The 20,025-nt window shown below is 45.3% G+C and overlaps 1 protein-coding gene across 4 annotated transcripts in view; it reads right to left on the bottom strand.

Annotated features, from left to right (window-relative positions):
* Window positions 1–285: 285 nt before the first annotated feature.
* The window catches only part of rttn (rotatin), a 64,998-nt gene continuing 45,258 nt past the window's right edge, over window positions 286–20,025 (bottom strand). For all 4 annotated transcript variants that reach the window (XM_036935152.2, XM_036935151.2, XM_090189716.1 and 1 more), the window contains 18 exons: window positions 19,663–19,740; window positions 19,118–19,307; window positions 18,822–18,916; window positions 15,143–15,236; window positions 14,431–14,632; window positions 14,175–14,262; window positions 13,752–13,902; window positions 13,258–13,395; window positions 12,650–12,855; window positions 10,723–10,828; window positions 10,143–10,234; window positions 9,886–9,960; window positions 9,318–9,444; window positions 1,990–2,174; window positions 1,412–1,718; window positions 852–955; window positions 688–757; window positions 286–572 (listed from right to left, as the gene is read on the bottom strand). In XM_036935152.2, coding sequence (XP_036791047.2) covers window positions 493–572; window positions 688–757; window positions 852–955; window positions 1,412–1,718; window positions 1,990–2,174; window positions 9,318–9,444; window positions 9,886–9,960; window positions 10,143–10,234; window positions 10,723–10,828; window positions 12,650–12,855; window positions 13,258–13,395; window positions 13,752–13,902; window positions 14,175–14,262; window positions 14,431–14,632; window positions 15,143–15,236; window positions 18,822–18,916; window positions 19,118–19,307; window positions 19,663–19,740 — 2,388 coding nt within the window. In that variant the 3' untranslated portion in view covers window positions 286–492. The remainder of the gene's footprint in view (window positions 573–687; window positions 758–851; window positions 956–1,411; window positions 1,719–1,989; window positions 2,175–9,317; window positions 9,445–9,885; window positions 9,961–10,142; window positions 10,235–10,722; window positions 10,829–12,649; window positions 12,856–13,257; window positions 13,396–13,751; window positions 13,903–14,174; window positions 14,263–14,430; window positions 14,633–15,142; window positions 15,237–18,821; window positions 18,917–19,117; window positions 19,308–19,662; window positions 19,741–20,025) is intronic.

Genomic DNA, 20,025 nt, shown 5'->3' with positions numbered 1-20,025 from the left:
CCTTCGGTGTGTAATTCTGCAGCAGCTCTGGTTAGCTGTGTGTTTGACTGAAATGCGGTGTTGGGGTTGACACAACCAGAGGTGACATCTCCCTTTTCCAGCCACAGTTCCACCACTGTTGCGCTATTTCAAAATGACAGCCTTTCCTACACAGGCCTCATTTAGAGGAAATGGTATCATTGTACTTATTCAAGGCTATATCTTGGAGTTGTCTTCTAAGGTATCAGGTTCAGAACGTCATTCTGAAACATTATATTATCTTGTAAGCATAAAAGTCAGACATTCTTTTTCTGCCATCATTATTTACTTTAATTTATGATTCAATCCCCAAAATATGTACAAAACCTACAAAAACATCACAGATCATAGAAAAGATGTAGGGACATTAAAAAAACGATATCTACTGTATCAAGTTTGCACACATATGTTCACTTCAAATATAAATAAGGTTTCGAGGTGTCTACATTCTGTCAGATTGCATCAATGTGTCAGTCAGGTATTCAGCAGCTGAATTAAGTTCTCAAGGCACTTCAACAGGTAGGTGTTCATGATGTCAGGATTTTTCTCTGCATCTGACAAAAAAAAGATAGGCACACACACAGACACACACATTGAGGCAATAGAGCACAATAACAACAGGACAGTGACACATCAAACATTTTCAGCACATTCAGTGTCTGGTTTTACCTTTCTTAGCAACTTTATAGGCTTCATGCACCCTGAGTCTGACAGAGGGACACTTCAAAGTGGTCTTGGCCTTAGGTGAGGAATCACAACGGCAGGTTAGAGACAGCTGTACTTCATATAAATGAGCTCTTATGATTCTAAAAATGATGTGTGTGTGTGTGTACCTTCTGGTAGTTGTGGAGCAGGGCCCATAGTGCCGAGGCCCCTATAGAGCGAACCTCAGCCTCTTTACTGTCCAGACAGGACACCAGCACCCTCATGGCCTTATCTGGACAGGGACAAATAATTCATGTCGGACATAGTGTTATTCTTGAAAATAAAACATTTCCCATTCATAAAATGACACATCATTAGCAAAGACAAGAGAGTTTGACAGGGTGTGATGGTGAAACAAAGACCACTTCTGTTCACACATCCTGTTTCAGATCGTTTCCTGTTACAGTTCAGCACAAAGTATCAAAAGAGAAGACCTAACAGCTTCCATTTCATTTCAAACACCCACCTTTTACATTCACATACAGGAAGCCAAAGCTTTCCACTGGAAAGAACAAAACCCGAATTCAAAAGAAGACCCCTAAAATGTCATCAGATTGCATTTTGTGTAAACGTGATGCAAGGGTACAAATAGGGCAATTTAAACACAGAAACCATTTCTCAACATCTCTCCCTGTCTCTCTCTCTCTGATAAAAACATCCATGTGTATACCCTGTGTTCCATCCCTACCGTTGGCCAGAACTTTGGGTTTGTTGGCAGAGCTGAAACAGACATTGTGGAGGATGAGGAGGGCATTGTCCGTCGTGGTGATGGGCCTGCTCCCATTGCCATAGTGACGGTGGCGTTGGGGCTGCGTAGCGGCCAGGTCAGCAAGGAGGTCCAGGGCTCCAGTCAGCCTCAGGACACTCAGCTGGCCGTCCTCACCGAAGGAGACACTCAGGAGCAGCCTCAGCCACAGGCCCAACAGCCCCCCGGCACCCGTCTTACTGCCTGGCTTAGGGACAGGCAGGGACAGGAACGGCTGCAGGAAGTTACTCTGGAGGGAGAGTGACAACCAGGGAGAGAGAAAAATGAGATTCAGCCAGGTTTTGATTGAAACTGACAAAGACATCTGAAATCGAGAGCTTTGTTAAAGTTTACAGGGTGCAGAGACTCAACTTACAGTATTTACAGTAAAGACACGTTTTTAACCAGTAGTCACATTGACACCGTCTCCAATCATATTACCTTCTGCAGGGCCAGGTTTGATGACAATGTGGTAAGGGGTGTAAGGGTAATGTAATAGGGGTAATAATGTAGTACATTACCTTGTGCAGGACTCCTTTACAGTCCTTGTTGATGGCCAGATTGGCCAGCAGGGAGAAGGCCAGCTGCTGGACAGGGCTGTTGTCGGGGGCAACCCCAGAAGCCAGCTTCATGACGCAGTGCATCAGGGAGCCACCTGGGGGCCCTCGGGGGCCAGAGGCCAAACCACAACACAGAGAGCTACAAGCTGGAGGGAGAGGAGAGAAAGAGGAAAAAAGTAGCAAATCAAGAAAAGTATGAGTATTATTGACACTGACAGACAGGTGTAGAGGCAGGATATGATAGGTGAGAGGTTGTGATGAGAGGCAGGACAGGATAGGTGAGAGGTTGTGATGAGAGGCAGGATATGGTAGGTGAGAGGTTGTGATGAGAGGCAGGATATGATAGGTGAGAGGTTGTGATGAGAGGCAGGACAGGATAGGTGAGAGGTTGTGATGAGAGGCAGGATATGATAGGTGAGAGGTTGTGATGAGAGGCAGGACAGGATAGGTGAGAGGTTGTGATGAGAGGCAGGATATGATAGGTGAGAGGTTGTGATGAGAGGCAGGATATGACAGGTGAGAGGTTGTGATGAGAGGCAGGATATGATAGGTGAGGTTGTGATGAGAGGCAGGATATGATAGGTGAGAGGTTGTGATGAGAGGCCTGATAGGTGAGAGGTTGTGATGAGAGGCCTGATAGGTGAGAGGTCTGATAGGTGAGAGGTTGTGATGAGAGGCCTGATAGATAGGTGAGAGGCCTGATAGATCCTGTAGTATTTATTCCGTATTAACAAGGTGTGTCGGTCAGAGAGTAGAGTCTCACAAGGAGTGGGGCTGCTTGCCTGCCGATGGGTTATAGAGGTTGTATAGGCCTATATCTACAGCCTAGTTGGAGTACCCAGATCAAGGAAAATGCATGTCTTTTTGACAAAATAATAACATTTCACAAAAAGTGTGTAGCATTCACAACTTTAAATTGTCTTCATCAGGCTTCGCTAAACTAAGAACATTGCGTCTAAAATCGTTTTGGGGTCTGTTAATCTACAGCCCAGTCAAAGTGAAAAATTCATGTTTTTAGAACAGACAAATAATCTAAACTGAACAAAAATATAAAACTCATTGTGTAAAGTGTTGGTCTCCATTCCTGTCATTATTGAAAGAGATTGTGATATCTCACATCTCAAAACAGGGCTACTTAATGTTATATCCCTCACTTCCAAGGCAGTTATAGTCAATGAACTAACCACTGATCATAACCTTGATGTGATTGGTCTGACTGAAACATGGCTCAATCCCGATTAGTGTTAAATAAGGCCTCTCCTCCAGGTTACACTAGTGACCATATCCCCCACACATCCCACAAAGGTGGAAGTGTTGTTAACATTTACGACAGCATAAACTATTTAAATAAATAAGACTGCATTTTCTTCTTTTGAGATTGTTGTCTTTGCAGCCTACTCAATCACTTTTTATAGCTACTGTTTACAGACCTCCTGGGCCATATACAGCATTCCCCAAGAGAGGATGGCCGTCACTTCGACAAAAAGATCATGATCATTAGAAAGCAAATTACGGATTCCTCTTTAAATCTGCACATTTCTCCGAAACTCAGTTTTCCTGAGTCGGCACAGAACTGCCAGGACCTATGATAAATGGAGACACTAAAGTTTTTTAATCCTGTATCTCTCGACACGAAAATAGTCATGGCCTCTAAACCTTCTAGCTGCCTACTGGACCCTATACCAACTAAACTACTGAAAGAGCTACTTCCTGTGCTTGGCCCTACTATGTTGAACATAATAAACAGCTCCCTATCCTCCGGATGTGTACCAAACTCACTAAAAGCAGCAATAATAAAGCCTCTCCTAAAAATGTCAAACCTTGACCCAGAGTATGATATATATCTTTTTTTTTACTCATTGGCCTATATCGAATACCTCATTCCTCTAATTTATTGGGGAAAAAGCTGTTGCGCAGCAACTCACTGCCTTCCTAAAGATAAATAATATATACAAAACTCTCCAGTCTTGTTTTAGACCCCATCATAGCACTGAGACTGCCCTTGTGAAGTTGGTAATTTTAATGGAGTCAGACCAAGGCTCTGCATCTGTCCTCATGCTCCTAAACCTTAGTGCCGATCTAAACCAAGTTCTTGCCTGGTTTAGATCTTATCTGTCGGAAAGATTTCAGTTAGTCTCTGCGGATGTTTTGTCCTCTGACAAATCAATTGTAAGTGTTGGTGTTCCTCAAGGTTCCGTTTTTGTTTTTACTATATATTCTACCTCTTGGTGATGTCATTCGGAAACACAATGTCAACTTTCACTGCTATGCGGACAATACTATACTGCTATGCTTTACATTGATAAAACATGGTGAAGCCCCAAAATTGCTTACCCTGGAAGCCTGTGTTTCAGACATTTTTCACAGGTCAATTCTTCACTTCTAAACTCAGACAAAACAGAGGTGCTAGTTCTTGGTCCCAAGAAACAAAAGAGATCTGCTGTTTGATCTGACAATTAGTCTTGATGGTTGTACAGTCGTCTCAAATAAAAGTGTGAAGGACCTCGGCGTTACTCTGGACCCTGATCTCTCTCTAAAACGAACATATCAAGACTGTTTCAAGGCCGGCTTTTTTCCATCTTCGTAACATTGCAAAAAAAATGTCAAAAAACGATGCAGAAAAACAAATCAATGCTTGTGTCACTTCTAGATTAGACTACTGCAATGCTCTACTCTCCGGCTACCCGGATATATCACTAAATAAACTTCAGTTAGTGCTAAATACAGCTGCTAGAATCTTGAACTAAAAGATGTAATCATATTACTCCAGTGCTAGCCTCTCCACACTGGCTTCCTGTTAAGCCTGGGCTGATTTCAAGGTTTTACTGCTAACCTACAAAGCATTACGTGGACTTGCTCCTAACCATCTCTCCGATTTGGTCCTGCAGTACATACACTTACGCTACGGTCAAAAAATGCAGTGCCTCCTTGTTGTCCCCAGAATTTCTAAGCAAACAGCTGGAGGCAGGGCTTTCTCCTATGGAAGTACATTTTTATGGAATGGTCTGCCTATCCATGTGAGAGACGCAGACTCAGTCTAAACTTTTAAGTCTTTACTGAAGACTCATCTCCTCAGTAGGTTTTATGATTGAGTGTAGTATGGCTCAGTGGCGCAAAGGCGAACGGCAAGGCACTGGAGTGACGAACCGCCCTTGTTGTCTTTTCCTGGCTGGCACCCCTTTCTACACTTGGATTGTATGCCTCTGACCCGATTACGGAGGCTGAGTCACTGGCTTACTAGTTCTCTTCCATACCATCCCTAGGAGGGGTGCTTCACATCGTGCCAGGCTTTTTTGTGCTACACAGGACTTGAGTGGGTTGAGTCACTGATGTGATCTTCCTGTCCGGTCTTGCGCCCCCTTGGGCTCATGCGATGGAGGAGATCTTTGTGGCCTATACTCAGGCTTGTCTCAGGGTAGTAAGTTGGTGGTCTGTTGATATCCCTCTAGTGGTGTGGGGGCTGTGCTTTGGCAAAGTGAGTGGGGTTAAATACTGCCTGGACCTGTCCGGGGGTATTGTTGAACGTGGCCAGTGTCCCCGACCCTCCCCTGTCTCAGCCTCCAATATCTATGCTGCAATTGTCTATGTACCAGGGGGGCTAGGGTCAGTCTGTCCTTTCTGGTGAAATATTCTTGTCCTATCTGGTGTCCAGTGTGAACTTAAGTATACTAAGTCTCTCTCCCTCCCAGAGGACATGAGCCCTAGGACCAAGCCTCAGGACTACCTGGCCTGATGACTCCTGGCTGTCCCCAGTCCACCTGGTCGTGCTGCTGCTCCACCGTCAACTGTTCTGTCTGCGGCTATGGAACACTGACCTGTTCACCGGACGGCCTACCTTGTCCCAGACCTGCTGTTTTCAACTCTCCCTCTCTCTACCACTGAATACTCGGCTACGAAAAGCCAACTGACATTTACTCCTGAGGTGCTGACCTGTTGCACCATCTACAATCAATGTTGTAGAGGGTGCTGGTCATCTATGAACGTTTGAACATCTTGAAGAACGATCTGGCATTAACGGTCATGTAGACTTATCTCCACATGACAGCCAAAAGAGGACTGGCCATCCCTCAGAGCCTGGTTCCTCTCTAGGTTTCTGCCTTTCAGGGGAGTTTTTCCTAGCCACTGTGCTTCTACATCTGCATTGCTTGCTGTTTGGGGTTTTAGTCTGAGTATCTGTATTAGCACTTTGTGACATCTGCTGATGTAAGAGCTACTGAAAGAGCTATATAAATGAGCATTTCTCCTTTGCCAAGATAATCCATCCACCTGTCAAGTGTGGCATATCAATAAACTGATTAAACAGCACGGTCAATACATAGGTGCACCTTGTGTTGGGGACAATAAAAGGCCACTAAAATGTTCAGTTTTGTCACACAACACAATACCATAGATGTCTCATGTTTTGAGGGAGCATGCAATTGGCATGATGACTGCAGGAATGTCCACCAGAGCTTTTGCCAGAGAATTGAAAGTTCATTTTGCAGCCATAAGCAGTCTCCAACCTTGTTTTAGAGAATTTGGCAGTAATTCCAACCGGCCTCAGAACCGCAGACCATGTGTAACCACGCCAGCGTGGGACATCCGGCTTCTTCACCCGCAGAGATCGTCTGAGGGGGTGCTGAGGGGTATTTGTGTCTGTAATAAAGCTCTTTTGTGGGGAAAAACTCATTCTGATTAGCTGGGCCTGGCTCCCAAGTGGGTGGGCCTATACCCTCCCAGGCCCACCCATGGCCCGTGCCAGGTCATGCGAAATTCATAGATTAGTGCCTAATTTATGTATTTAAACTGAATGATTTCCTTATATGAACTGTAACTCATTCAAATCTTTGAAATTGTCACATATTGCATTTACATTTTTGTACATTCATGTACATTTTCTCAAATAGTGTAGCATTCACAACTCAAAATGTTCTTAATCAGGCTTCATTAAAGAGAATATTATGTTGAGATTGTTTTGAAGTCTGTGAAAGCTAGTATTGTAGGTGTAATTTAAAGGCCGGCGTCATGCAGTCTGAACACACACCTGCTGTTAGGCTAACCTTTAGGAAACGCTGGGCTCGACATGACTGATTGGTATTGCTTCACAGCGGGAGCTTAAGCGTGGCTGTAGAGCAAAACACACACACACACACACACTTCAAAGGTGGCATCTCAGATACAAACACAGGTACAAAACAAACAGCATTATGTCACTCTCTGCTCAAAGGTTCACTTTCCATGACCTCAGAGACACAGTGTCTAGGGCTCTATTGACACCCATATTAACCCCCTAGCTTCTAAATCTAACTAGGGCTCTACAGACACCCATATTAACCCCCTAGCATCTAAATCTAACTAGGGCTCTACTGACACCCATAATAACCCCCTAGCTTCTAAATCTAACTAGGGCTCTACAGACACCCATATTAACCCCCTAGCTTCTAAATCTAACTAGGGCTCTACAAACACCCATAATAACCCCCTAGCTTCTAAATCTAACTGGCACGCTACAAACACCCATAATAACCCCCTAGCTTCTAAATCTAACTAGGGCTCTACAGACACCCATATTACCCCCCTAGCTTCTAAATCTGACTGGCACGCTACAAACACCCATAATAATCCCCTAGCTTCTAAATCTAACTAGGGCTCTACAAACACCCATAATAATCCCCTAGTTTCTAAATCTAACTAGGGCTCTACAAACACCCATAATAACCCCCTAGCTTCTAAATCTAACTAGGGCTCTACAAACACCCATAATAACCCCCTAGCTTCTAAATCTAACTAGGGCTCTACAAACACCCATAATAACCCCCTAGCTTCTAAATCTAACTGGCACGCTACAAACACCCATAATAACCCCCTAGCTTCTAAATCTAACTAGGGCTCTACAAACACCCATAATAATCCCCTAGTTTCTAAATCTAACTAGGGCTCTACAAACACCCATAATAATCCCCTAGCTTCTAAATCTAACTGGCACGCTACAAACACCCATAATAATCCCCTAGCTTCTAAATCTAACTGGCACGCTACAAACACCCATAATAATCCCCTAGCTTCTAAATCTAACTGGCACTTTACAAACACCCATAATAACCCCCTAGCTTGTAAATCTAACTGGCACGCTACAAACACCCATAATAACCCCCTAGCTTCTAAATCTAACTAGGGCTCTACAGACACCCATATTACCCCCCTAGCTTCTAAATCTGACTGGCACGCTACAAACACCCATAATAATCCCCTAGCTTCTAAATCTAACTAGGGCTCTACAAACACCCATAATAATCCCCTAGTTTCTAAATCTAACTAGGGCTCTACAAACACCCATAATAACCCCCTAGCTTCTAAATCTAACTAGGGCTCTACAAACACCCATAATAACCCCCTAGCTTCTAAATCTAACTGGCACGCTACAAACACCCATAATAACCCCCTAGCTTCTAAATCTAACTAGGGCTCTACAAACACCCATAATAACCCCCTAGCTTCTAAATCTAACTAGGGCTCTACAAACACCCATAATAATCCCCTAGCTTCTAAATCTAACTGGCACGCTACAAACACCCATAATAATCCCCTAGCTTTTAAATCTAACTGGCACGCTACAAACACCCATAATAATCCCCTAGCTTCTAAATCTAACTGGCACTTTACAAACACCCATAATAACCCCCTAGCTTGTAAATCTAACTGGCACGCTACAAACACCCATAATAACCCCCTAGCTTCTAAATCTAACTAGGGCTCTACAAACACCCATAATAACCCCCTAGCTTCTAAATCTAACTGGCACTTTACAAACACCCATAATAACCCCCTAGCGTGTAAATCTAACTGGCACGCTACAAACACCCATATTTAGAGAACCTGGAAGGAAACAGCTTTATCAAAGCTAAACTTCCTCTACCCTTTACAGCGCTTCTTTCTCCATTTTGCTGTAAGTTGTGTAGCCTGCTTTTCACAGCATACCTCTGTTTCTCTCTCACAGACTAGAATATCAATGCCTCAGGAGACATGATGCATTGCGATTCCCTTGTGAATACCCCCCTGGTCCACAGCCTAGAATACTGTACTCATAGTAATGATTTAATGCAGCCTGCTCTAGCACAGTGACAGTGTTCCTATTGTGACTGGCACTAGGCTTACACAGTGGAACAAAGTGTGTGTAAATGGTCTTCAGGAGAGACAATGGGTCTCAGTGTGTGTGAGAGTGTATGACTCAGTCAGATCCCTGACCACAGTCTGGGGGAATGGAAGGCACTGAACAACACACACACACACACACACACACACACACACACCTGTGGTACAGTTGGCTGTGTAGACACACAGCAGTTCCAGGACCGCCTCCATAGCAGCATCATCCAATAAGAACCAAGGCCAAAGGGCATGCAGCACAGCAGCCAATCGACAGTCAGTGGCCACAGCCTGAGGAGAAACACACACACACAATATCCACCCGATTGGATAATCTTTGGATGTAATATTATGAACACATGCTAATTGACAGTATGACACACTCATAAGTTAAGTGATTGGCAACACATTCTGCTAACCAAGCACATAGAAACACACAAGGATGTAAAAGTACAAAGTCCACAGTCCAAAATTACATGAACAAATATATGAAGGGCCTTTCCCATCTCAATATAACTACTGCTGAGTGGATGAGGCAATTACTGTCTATGACATTTAGAGCAGCCAATATGGCCAATCATTCTACACTGACGTTTAAGAGGATAAAAACACTCAGACCTCAACAGAGTCATAATCGTTAGGGCCAAATCTCATTCCAGACACAGTCAGCACCAGTAGAATGGCTTTCATTAAAAACCTATCAGGAGCGGATTAAAACGGCAGGGTTCTCACTTTCGATTGGCTGTTCTGGTAAAGACTGTTCCTGAGGATTTCCAGAGACATCTTTATTTCCTTCATATAGCTCTCCTGGTGGGGGAGAAGATGCAACTTGTTAAATGATCCACTCTAACCAATAACAGATAGCACCGTCTCCATCTTAGACACATTTTCAGTCAAGACAAGATCACCCAATAGCCTATACCAACACAGCACACATCATCTGAAGGCTGAGACAATGAAAACATGTTGTTAAGTGTGTAAAGGCTCACCTTCCTCCTTCCTCTGCCAGGTCTGACTGACTCCATGTGGAGGTGGCTGTGCATCAGTTTCATCTGCTCCACACAGCTGTCAATCAAACCAGCTACACACAGACACAGAGACAGTGAGAGAGCGGTCAATCATAACAACAATAACTCCTAGGGTATAGTAGCCGGACCAGGGCGCGTTTGTTCACTGCCTCTTGTTGCATAAAAGTACAGACCTCTTGGTAGAGGCTAGAGTATTACGCCCATCCTACTGTAAATGAGCTCTACTGACCAGTGTGTTCCAGTACCTTTAGCAGTGTGGTTCTGACCAGTGTGTTCCAGTACCTTGAGCAGTGTGGTTCTGACCAGTGTGTTCCAGTACCTTTAGCAGTGTGGTTCTGACCAGTGTGTTCCAGTACCTTCAGCAGTGTGGTTCTGACCAGTGTGTTCCAGTACCTTTAGCAGTGTGGTTCTGACCAGTGTGTTCCAGTACCTTTAGCAGTGTGGTTCTGACCAGTGTGTTCCAGTACCTTTAGCAGTGTGGTTCTGACCAGTGTGTTCCAGTACCTTGAGCAGCGTGGTTCTGACCAGTGTGTTCCAGTACCTTGAGCAGCGTGGTTCTGAGCAGTGGAACTGCAGGCCAGTAGAGCCATGAGGGCTTTAGCTGTCGTCTTCTTCACTGGGTCCTGGAATGCACGCTTCTCAAAACTCTGACAACACAAAACAATGCAACAGGTGATACAAAACCTGACCGAAACTTCCAGAGTATTGACAACATGTTAATCCATCTAATATCCCAGTGCTCTAGACCAGTGGTAGGGAACCCTGTTCTTTGCTCCAGCAAGGCACCACACCTGACCAACTCAGCTAATTGATCAGTTCAGTGATTGCCTAAATGCAACACACCAGGTCTTCCAGAATGATTAAATCAAAAACATGAAGTGCCTGCTGCACTCCAGAAGCAGTGCCTGCTGCGCTCCAGAAGCAGTGCCTGCTGCGCTCCAGAAGCAGTGCCTGCTGCGCTCCAGAAGCAGTGCCTGCTGCGCTCCAGAAGCAGTGCCTGCTGCTCTCCAGAAGCAGTGCCTGCTGCGCTCCAGAAGCAGTGCCTGCTGCGCTCCAGAAGCAGTGCCTGCTGCGCTCCAGAAGCAGTGCCTGCTGCACTCCAGAAGCAGTGCCTGCTGCACTCCAGAAGCAGTGCCTGCTGCACTCCAGAAGCAGTGCCTACTGCACTCCAGAAGCAGTGCCTGCTGCACTCCAGAAGCAGTGCCTGCTGCACTCCAGAAGCAGTGCCTGCTGCACTCCAGAAGCAGTGCCTGCTGCACTCCAGAAGCAGTGCCTGCTGCACTCCAGAAGCAGTGCCTGCTGCACTCCAGAAGCAGAGCCTACTGCACTCCAGAAGCAGTGCCTACTACACTCCAGAAGCAGAGCCTACTGCACTCCAGAAGCAGTGCCTACTGCACTCCAGAAGCAGTGCCTACTGCACTCCAGAAGCAGTGCCTACTGCACTCCAGAAGCAGTGCCTACTGCACTCCAGAAGCAGTGCCTACTGCACTCCAGAAGCAGTGCCTACTGCACTCCAGAAGCAGTGCCTACTGCACTCCAGAAGCAGTGCCTACTGCACTCCAGAAGCAGAGCCTACTGCACTCCAGAAGCAGAGCCTACTGCACTCCAGAAGCAGTGCCTACTGCACTCCAGAAGCAGAGCCTACTGCACTCCAGAAGCAGTGCCTACTGCACTCCAGAAGCAGTGCCTACTGCACTCCAGAAGCAGTGCCTACTGCACTCCAGAAGCAGTGCCTACTGCACTCCAGAAGCAGAGCCTACTGCACTCCAGAAGCAGTGCCTACTGCACTCCAGAAGCAGAGCCTACTGCACTCCAGAAGCAGAGCCTACTGCACTCCAGAAGCAGTGCCTACTGCACTCCAGAAGCAGAGCCTACTGCACTCCAGAAGCAGTGCCTACTGCACTCCAGAAGCAGAGCCTACTGCACTCCAGAAGCAGTGCCTACTGCACTCCAGAAGCAGAGCCTACTGCACTCCAGAAGCAGTGCCTACTGCACTCCAGAAGCAGTGCCTACTGCACTCCAGAAGCAGTGCCTACTGCACTCCAGAAGCAGAGCCTACTGCACTCCAGAAGCAGTGCCTACTGCACTCCAGAAGCAGAGCCTACTGCACTCCAGAAGCAGTGCCTGCTGCACTCCAGAAGCAGAGCCTGCTGCACTCCAGAAGCAGTGCCTGCTGCACTCCAGAAGCAGTGCCTGCTGCACTCCAGAAGCAGTGCCTGCTGCACTCCAGAAGCAGTGCCTGCTGCACTCCAGAAGCAGAGCCTACTGCACTCCAGAAGCAGAGCCTACTGCACTCCAGAAGCAGTGCCTGCTGCACTCCAGAAGCAGTGCCTGCTGCACTCCAGAAGCAGTGCCTGCTGCACTCCAGAATTGCTTTAGACCAATCAAAATGTGTGTGTGTGTGTGTGTGTGTGTGTGTGTGTGTGTGCACGCGTGCGTGCGCGTGCGTGCAAGTCAGATTCTGTTACCTCCAGTAATAGTTCACAGAGCTGTCCACCGGAGACGCCGTTCAGGGCCTCAGACAGAGGGGTCAGCTGGAGGTCCGGGTTCAGGGTGGTGACCTCTAGGGGTCGTCTCTTGGCCTCCTCAGACAGGACGACACACAGGAACTGTAGTACCGCAGCATGGAGGGGAGGGTCACTGAACGACTGGTCCACACACACTGACAACGTGGCTGGAGGTAGGCACAGATACAGACAGATTATAACACTTGATTAACACACATACTGGATGCGTATGCGCACACACACACGCACACAAAATGGATTAGTGGATATTTTACTTTTGTATGAATGAATCAACATCCTGCAGCCCAGTAAAACCAAATCCTGAAATCCCTTTACACAGACAGTGTGACTCATTCACGCCTCAGGCATTTCTGTCTACATAACACACAATGTAATCAATCACAAATACACACACACACAGCATTAATCTTTCACAGGGATCATCAGATTTCCCTGCAGCCCCATTAGACACAGAGAGGAAGATGATGAGGAGGAACGATGGATGTACTGCATGCTCCCTGAGGTCCTAGCATATGTCCAACACACAGTCAGTAGCTGTATGTGTATACCTGTGAATGTGTTCCAGCGTCTCCCTAGTGCAGCAGAGAGAGATTGGTAGGCTGCAGAGCCATCCCGCCTCACCACAGTAGCCAGAAGCATCAACACGTCTGTCCAGCAAACACACACAGCACCACGGGTACCATCGCCTGAGAGGTCCAGAAAACACACACACACGAGATTGGAGTACGAGCTGAGAAGCTGAAGAGGCCTTCATTAAACAAGATACCAACAAAAGGTGTGAATAGATTATTACAAGCTTCCATTGGGGATCTTATACACTTTTAATTATGACTTCAGATTATGAAAGAACACTGAACACCACTTCATTATGATACATTCAGCTGGAAAGTGGCCTGACTTTCAATGCCATGTAAGGATGCCTGCCATAAGAATGGTATTATAGCGGTTGTAACCATAATGTCCAGACAATGGTGACAGTACACATATGTTGTGTCTACGGTTAGGTTAGGAGTCATTCCTATCCCAAAAGCGAGATTCTTACCCAAGTCCTTGGTATCAAGTGTGAGGACAGTGAAGAGATTGGCCAGTAGCGGTTTCAGGAAGTCCATCTGACCAATCAGATCTGAGCTCAGAATGAAACATGACTTCAGGAACTTAGAGAAGCTGGACAGGAACTTGAGCAGGGTCAGGACCTGGGGGACGAGAGAGACACGAACAAATTGATACGTACACACATCTTGAGGCAGTGTCAGTGGGTAGATGTGAAATCAAAATATTTCCTACCAAGTGAAAGCATGAAATCACCCCTTTCGTGTCACTCTCCAATCTGCCACCATCTCAACCACAGGGTTCTCATGGGCCTCAACCCTCCTACACAACCTGTGCTGCTCTCACTACAACAACATGCTCGATAGAGATAATGTGAATCTTACGTTGAAGCATTCATTGGTACTAAATGAGTTACCTGCCGTTTAATGTCCTCCTGGTCTCCTGGTAGTGCGTTAGTCTTCAGCTCACCCAGACATCTCTCTATGGCTGCTGCGTCCACCAAACTAGAACACACAGGAAACAGAAACAGGGTTTAAGTCTATCCCTTCGGACAGGACAAATTCAGCCCTGTAAATTGTATTGTGGATGGCCAGTGCTCCAAAGACTGTATTTGATTTGGCCAGTAATTGGGATAGTGAGACTAGTGCGATAGTGTTTATTTGACCTCTGACCTGGCCAGTGATTGGAAGAGCTGGCTGTGTGTGAGGGCTGAGAGGGTGAACTCCGGTAGCACGGCTAACAGGTTGGCCAGGAGGCCGCAGAGTGCCGATAAAAGGTCTGGCGTCACAATGACACAGGTGGGGTCAGGAGCAGGGTCAGCCAGTCTGGAGTCCTGGGAGAGGACAGAGTCAACGGTGTCTGTGTCACTCTGACCTGCAGAGTAAAATAGGGGAGCAGATATTAACATTGCTGTCTGTGTCACTGACCTACAATACAGGAAAGAGGAGCAAAGATGGACGGGAGAGATAGGGGTCGAAACATACACCATACCAAAAATTGGTGTGTAGAGGCATAGTCTGTATATATAAATTCACTGTCATGGTTGGTATTGATATTTTTATTTTATTTTATTTTTTTTATTTATTTTACCTTTATTTAACCAGGCAAGTCAGTTAAGAACAAATTCTTATTTTCAATGACGGCCTGGGAACAGTGGGTTAACTGCCTGTTCAGGGGCAGAACGACAGATCGGGGGTTTGAACTCACAACCTTCCGGTTACTAGTCCAACGCTCTAACCACTAGGCTACCCTGCCGCCCCATATGAGGAACTGTGCATGGTTCCTTTAACTCTGACTCTTAATTTGTTTGGTGCTACATGAGATCTGTATATAAAACCTGTTCACATTTAGCGACACTATATATACAAACACACACATACATACCTTGAGCCATCAGTCTGCTAGCGGGTGTATCTTGTGCAGTAGCATTGAGAGAGGTGGGCACAGGGGATTGAAGCCTTGAGCCTCCAGGTATGATCTGTTGAAGACAAAACAATCACACACACAAAAAAAACACTTCAATAAGACAATGTGTTTAAATCACAGATCCACAGTTGACACAATCTCAATCGCCGTCCACACTACCCTTTCCCGCCTGGACAAAAGGAATACCTACGTGAGAATGCTGTTTATTATCTATCCATAGTCACTTCACCCCTACCTACATGTACACTGCTGCTACTCTGTGTTTATTATCTATCCATAGTCACTTCACCCCTACCTACATGTACACTGCTGCTACTCTCTGTTTATTATCTATCCAGTCACTTCACCCCTACCTACATGTACACTGCTGCTACTCTGTGTTTATTATCTATCCATAGTCACTTCACCCCTACCTACATGTACACTGCTGCTACTCTCTGTTTATTATCTATCCATAGTCACTTCACCCCTACCTACATGTACACTGCTGCTACTCTCTGTTTATTATCTATCCATAGTCACTTCACCCCTACCTACATGTACACTGCTGCTACTCTCTGTTTATTATCTATCATAGTCACTTCACCCCTACCTACATGTACACTGCTGCTACTCTCTGTTTATTATCTATCCATAGTCACTTCACCCCTACCTACATGTACACTGCTGCTACTCTCTGTTTATTATCTATCCATAGTCACTTCACCCCTACCTACATGTACACTGCTGCTACTCTCTGTTTATTATCTATCCATAGTCACTTCACCCCTACCTACATGTACACTGCTGCTACTCTCTGTTTATTATCTGTGCATAGTCACTTCACCCCTACCTACATGTACACTGCTGCTACTCTCTGTTTATTATCTATCCATAGTCACTTCACCCCTACCTCCATGTACACTGCTGCTACTCTCTGTTTATTATCTATCCATAGTCACTTCACCCCTACCTACATGTACACTGCTGCTACTCTCTGTTTATTATCTATCCATAGTCACTTCACCCCTACCTACATGTACACTGCTGCTACTCTCTGTTTATTATCTATCCATAGTCACTTCACCCCTACCTACATGTACACTGCTGCTACTCTCTGTTTATTATCTATCATAGTCACTTCACCCCTACCTACATGTACACTGCTGCTACTCTCTGTTTATTATCTATCCATAGTCACTTCACCCCTACCTACATGTACACTGCTGCTACTCTCTGTTTATTATCTATCCATAGTCACTTCACCCCTACCTACATGTACACTGCTGCTACTCTCTGTTTATTATCTATCCATAGTCACTTCACCCCTACCTACTTGTACACTGCTGCTAGTCACTGTTTATTATCTATCCATAGTCACTTCACCCCTACCTACATGTACACTGCTGCTACTCTCTGTTTATTATCTATCCAGTCACTTCACCCCTACCTACATGTACACTGCTGCTACTCTCTGTTTATTATCTATCCATAGTCACTTCACCCCTACCTACATGTACACTGCTGCTAGTCACTGTTTATTATCTATCCATAGTCACTTCACCCCTACCTACATGTACACTGCTGCTACTCTCTGTTTATTATCTATCCATAGTCACTTCACCCCTACCTACATGTACACTGCTGCTACTCTCTGTTTATTATCTATCCATAGTCACTTCACCCCTACCTACATGTACACTGCTGCTACTCTCTGTTTATTATCTATCCATAGTCACTTCACCCCTACCTACATGTACACTGCTGCTACTCTCTGTTTATTATCTATCCATAGTCACTTCACCCCTACCTACATGTACACTGCTGCTACTCTCTGTTTATTATCTATCCATAGTCACTTCACCCCTACCTACATGTACACTGCTGCTACTCTCTGTTTATTATCTGTGCATAGTCACTTCACCCCTACCTACATGTACACTGCTGCTACTCTCTGTTTATTATCTATCCATAGTCACTTCACCCCTACCTACATGTACACTGCTGCTACTCTCTGTTTATTATCTATCCATAGTCACTTCACCCCTACCTACATGTACACTGCTGCTACTCTCTGTTTATTATCTATCCAAAGTCACTTCACCCCTACCTACATGTACACTGCTGCTACTCTCTGTTTATTATCTATCCATAGTCACTTCACCCCTACCTACATGTACACTGCTGCTACTCTGTTTACTATCTATCATAGTCACTTCACCCCTACCTACATGTACACTGCTGCTAGTCACTGTTTATTATCTATCCATAGTCACTTCACCCCTACCTACATGTACACTGCTGCTAGTCACTGTTTATTATCTATTCATAGTCACTTCACCCCTACCTACATGTACACTGCTGCTACTCTCTGTTTATTATCTATCCATAGTCACTTCACCCCTACCTACATGTACACTGCTGCTACTGTCTGTTTATTATCTATCCATAGTCACTTCACCCCTACCTACATGTACACTGCTGCTACTCTCTGTTTATTATCTATCCATAGTCACTTCACCCCTACCTACATGTACACTGCTGCTACTCTCTGTTTATTATCTATCCATAGTCACTTCACCCCTACCTCCATGTACACTGCTGCTACTCTCTGTTTATTATCTATCCATAGTCACTTCACCCCTACCTACATGTACACTGCTGCTACTCTCTGTTTATTATCTATCCATAGTCACTTCACCCCTACCTACATGTACACTGCTGCTACTGTCTGTTTATTATCTATCCATAGTCACTTCACCCCTACCTACATGTACACTGCTGCTACTCTCTGTTTATTATCTATCCATAGTCACTTCACCCCTACCTACTTGTACACTGCTGCTACTCTCTGTTTACTATCTATCCATAGTCACTTCACCCCTACCTACATGTACACTGCTGCTACTCTCTGTTTACTATCTATCCATAGTCACTTCACCCCTACCTACATGTACACTGCTGCTACTCTGTTTACTATCTATCATAGTCACTTCACCCCTACCTACATGTACACTGCTGCTAGTCACTGTTTATTATCTATCCATAGTCACTTCACCCCTACCTCCATGTACACTGCTGCTACTCTCTGTTTATTATCTATCCATAGTCACTTCACCCCTACCTACATGTACACTGCTGCTACTGTCTGTTTATTATCTATCCATAGTCACTTCACCCCTACCTACATGTACACTGCTGCTACTCTCTGTTTATTATCTATCCATAGTCACTTCACCCCTACCTACATGTACACTGCTGCTAGTCACTGTTTATTATCTATCCATAGTCACTTCACCCCTACCTACACGTACAAATGACCTTGACTAGTCTGTACCCACACACATTGACCCGGTACCAGTACCCCCTGTACATAGCCTCATTATTTTATTGTGTTACTTTTTATTAAAAAAATTACTTTTGTTTATTTAGTAAATATTTTCTTAACTCTATTTCTTTAACTGTATTGTTGGTTAAAGGCTTGTAAGTAAGCATTTCACAGTAAGGTCTACACCGGTTGTATACGGCCCATGTTACAAATAACATTTGATTTGAATGGTTTCTAGTGGTCAAGTGGACCCAGTCTTAAGCTGCAACCTAAGAGGATTAGAGTCTATGAATGGGCCTTGAGCCACCAGACCTGCAGTACTTTACGCACCAGAGTGCTGGAGGTGGACAGGGAGCCAGAGGCCCTGCTAGGATTCACTGGGACTCGGTTAGGAGGTCTCCACAACCTCAGGGAGTCATCCGCATCTAAACAGACAGACAGACAGGGCATCATCACAAACAACATCATGCAAGAAATAAAAATAAGGCTACAGGCCAATAAACAAAATAATTTTCCCGTTTACCACAATAACACTTGATTTCAGATTCACTCTGACTGAATCACTGATTGAACAACCTAATGGCTAGACAGACTGACAGAAGAATGGACAGGTGCAGTCCCAGGACCTTCAGTGGTGCTGTCCTGTGGGTCGGGATCCCTGGCTGAGGGTTGCAGGTCGAAGGTGTACCTGCCTCTGTAGCAGGCTGTGGCCATGAGGGCAGTGTGCTGGAAGAACTGACAGTGGTAGAGCAGAGCCTGTAGGGCTTGGAGACCCACCAGACATACACCTGAAGACTCATCATGGACACACGGACTCTATGTAGAGAGGGAGGAGAGGAGAGAGAGAGATGAAAACATGGTAATTACTATGTAACTCCATATTTTAATTGAACCTTTATTTAACTAGGCAAGTCAGATAAGAACTAGTTATTCTTTAAAATGACTGCCTACCCCGGCCAAACCCAGACGACGCTGGGCCAATTGTGCGCCACCCTATGGGACTCCCAATTATGGCCCCAAGTGATACAGCCTGGAATCGAACCAGGGTCTGTAGTGACACCTCTAGCACTGAGATGCACCACTTTGGAGCTCATGAATTAACCTACAGTATGTCAGTACCAGGATAACTAAAACAACATACCACAACAAAACATAACCAAATGCCACTGACCTGCCAGGTAGAGTCGGTGACCTGGTCAGCCGTGGCAGGCATGGGCATCACCAGTAGGTTCTGGAGGATAAACACCGCCTTAAGAAACACACAGAAGATGAGACAAGAACATCAACAACACTGCCATCTAGATGTACTTAGCTGGTACTGCAAGGACTTTACTTTAAACTTGTTGATGGAGTAAAGTTGTCCTATGTCTGTTTTACAAATGTATTGTCTGGAACGGTTATTGGTCAATATACCCAGAAGGTGCCACCATGGCTGCCGTGGCATGCTAAGAGCATTATTATGCAATCGGCAGATTAAACAACAATGCCCAAACTCTCTCTATGGCTTAGTGGTTAGCAAACAGGCGTAGGTGTT

This window comes from Oncorhynchus mykiss, chromosome 11 (genome assembly GCF_057628025.1).
Source record: "Oncorhynchus mykiss isolate SJ-2025 chromosome 11, ASM5762802v1, whole genome shotgun sequence".
NCBI lineage: Eukaryota > Metazoa > Chordata > Actinopteri > Salmoniformes > Salmonidae > Oncorhynchus > Oncorhynchus mykiss.
Note: the sequence above shows the minus strand (reverse complement) of the source record. Positions and strands in the feature narration are given on the sequence as shown.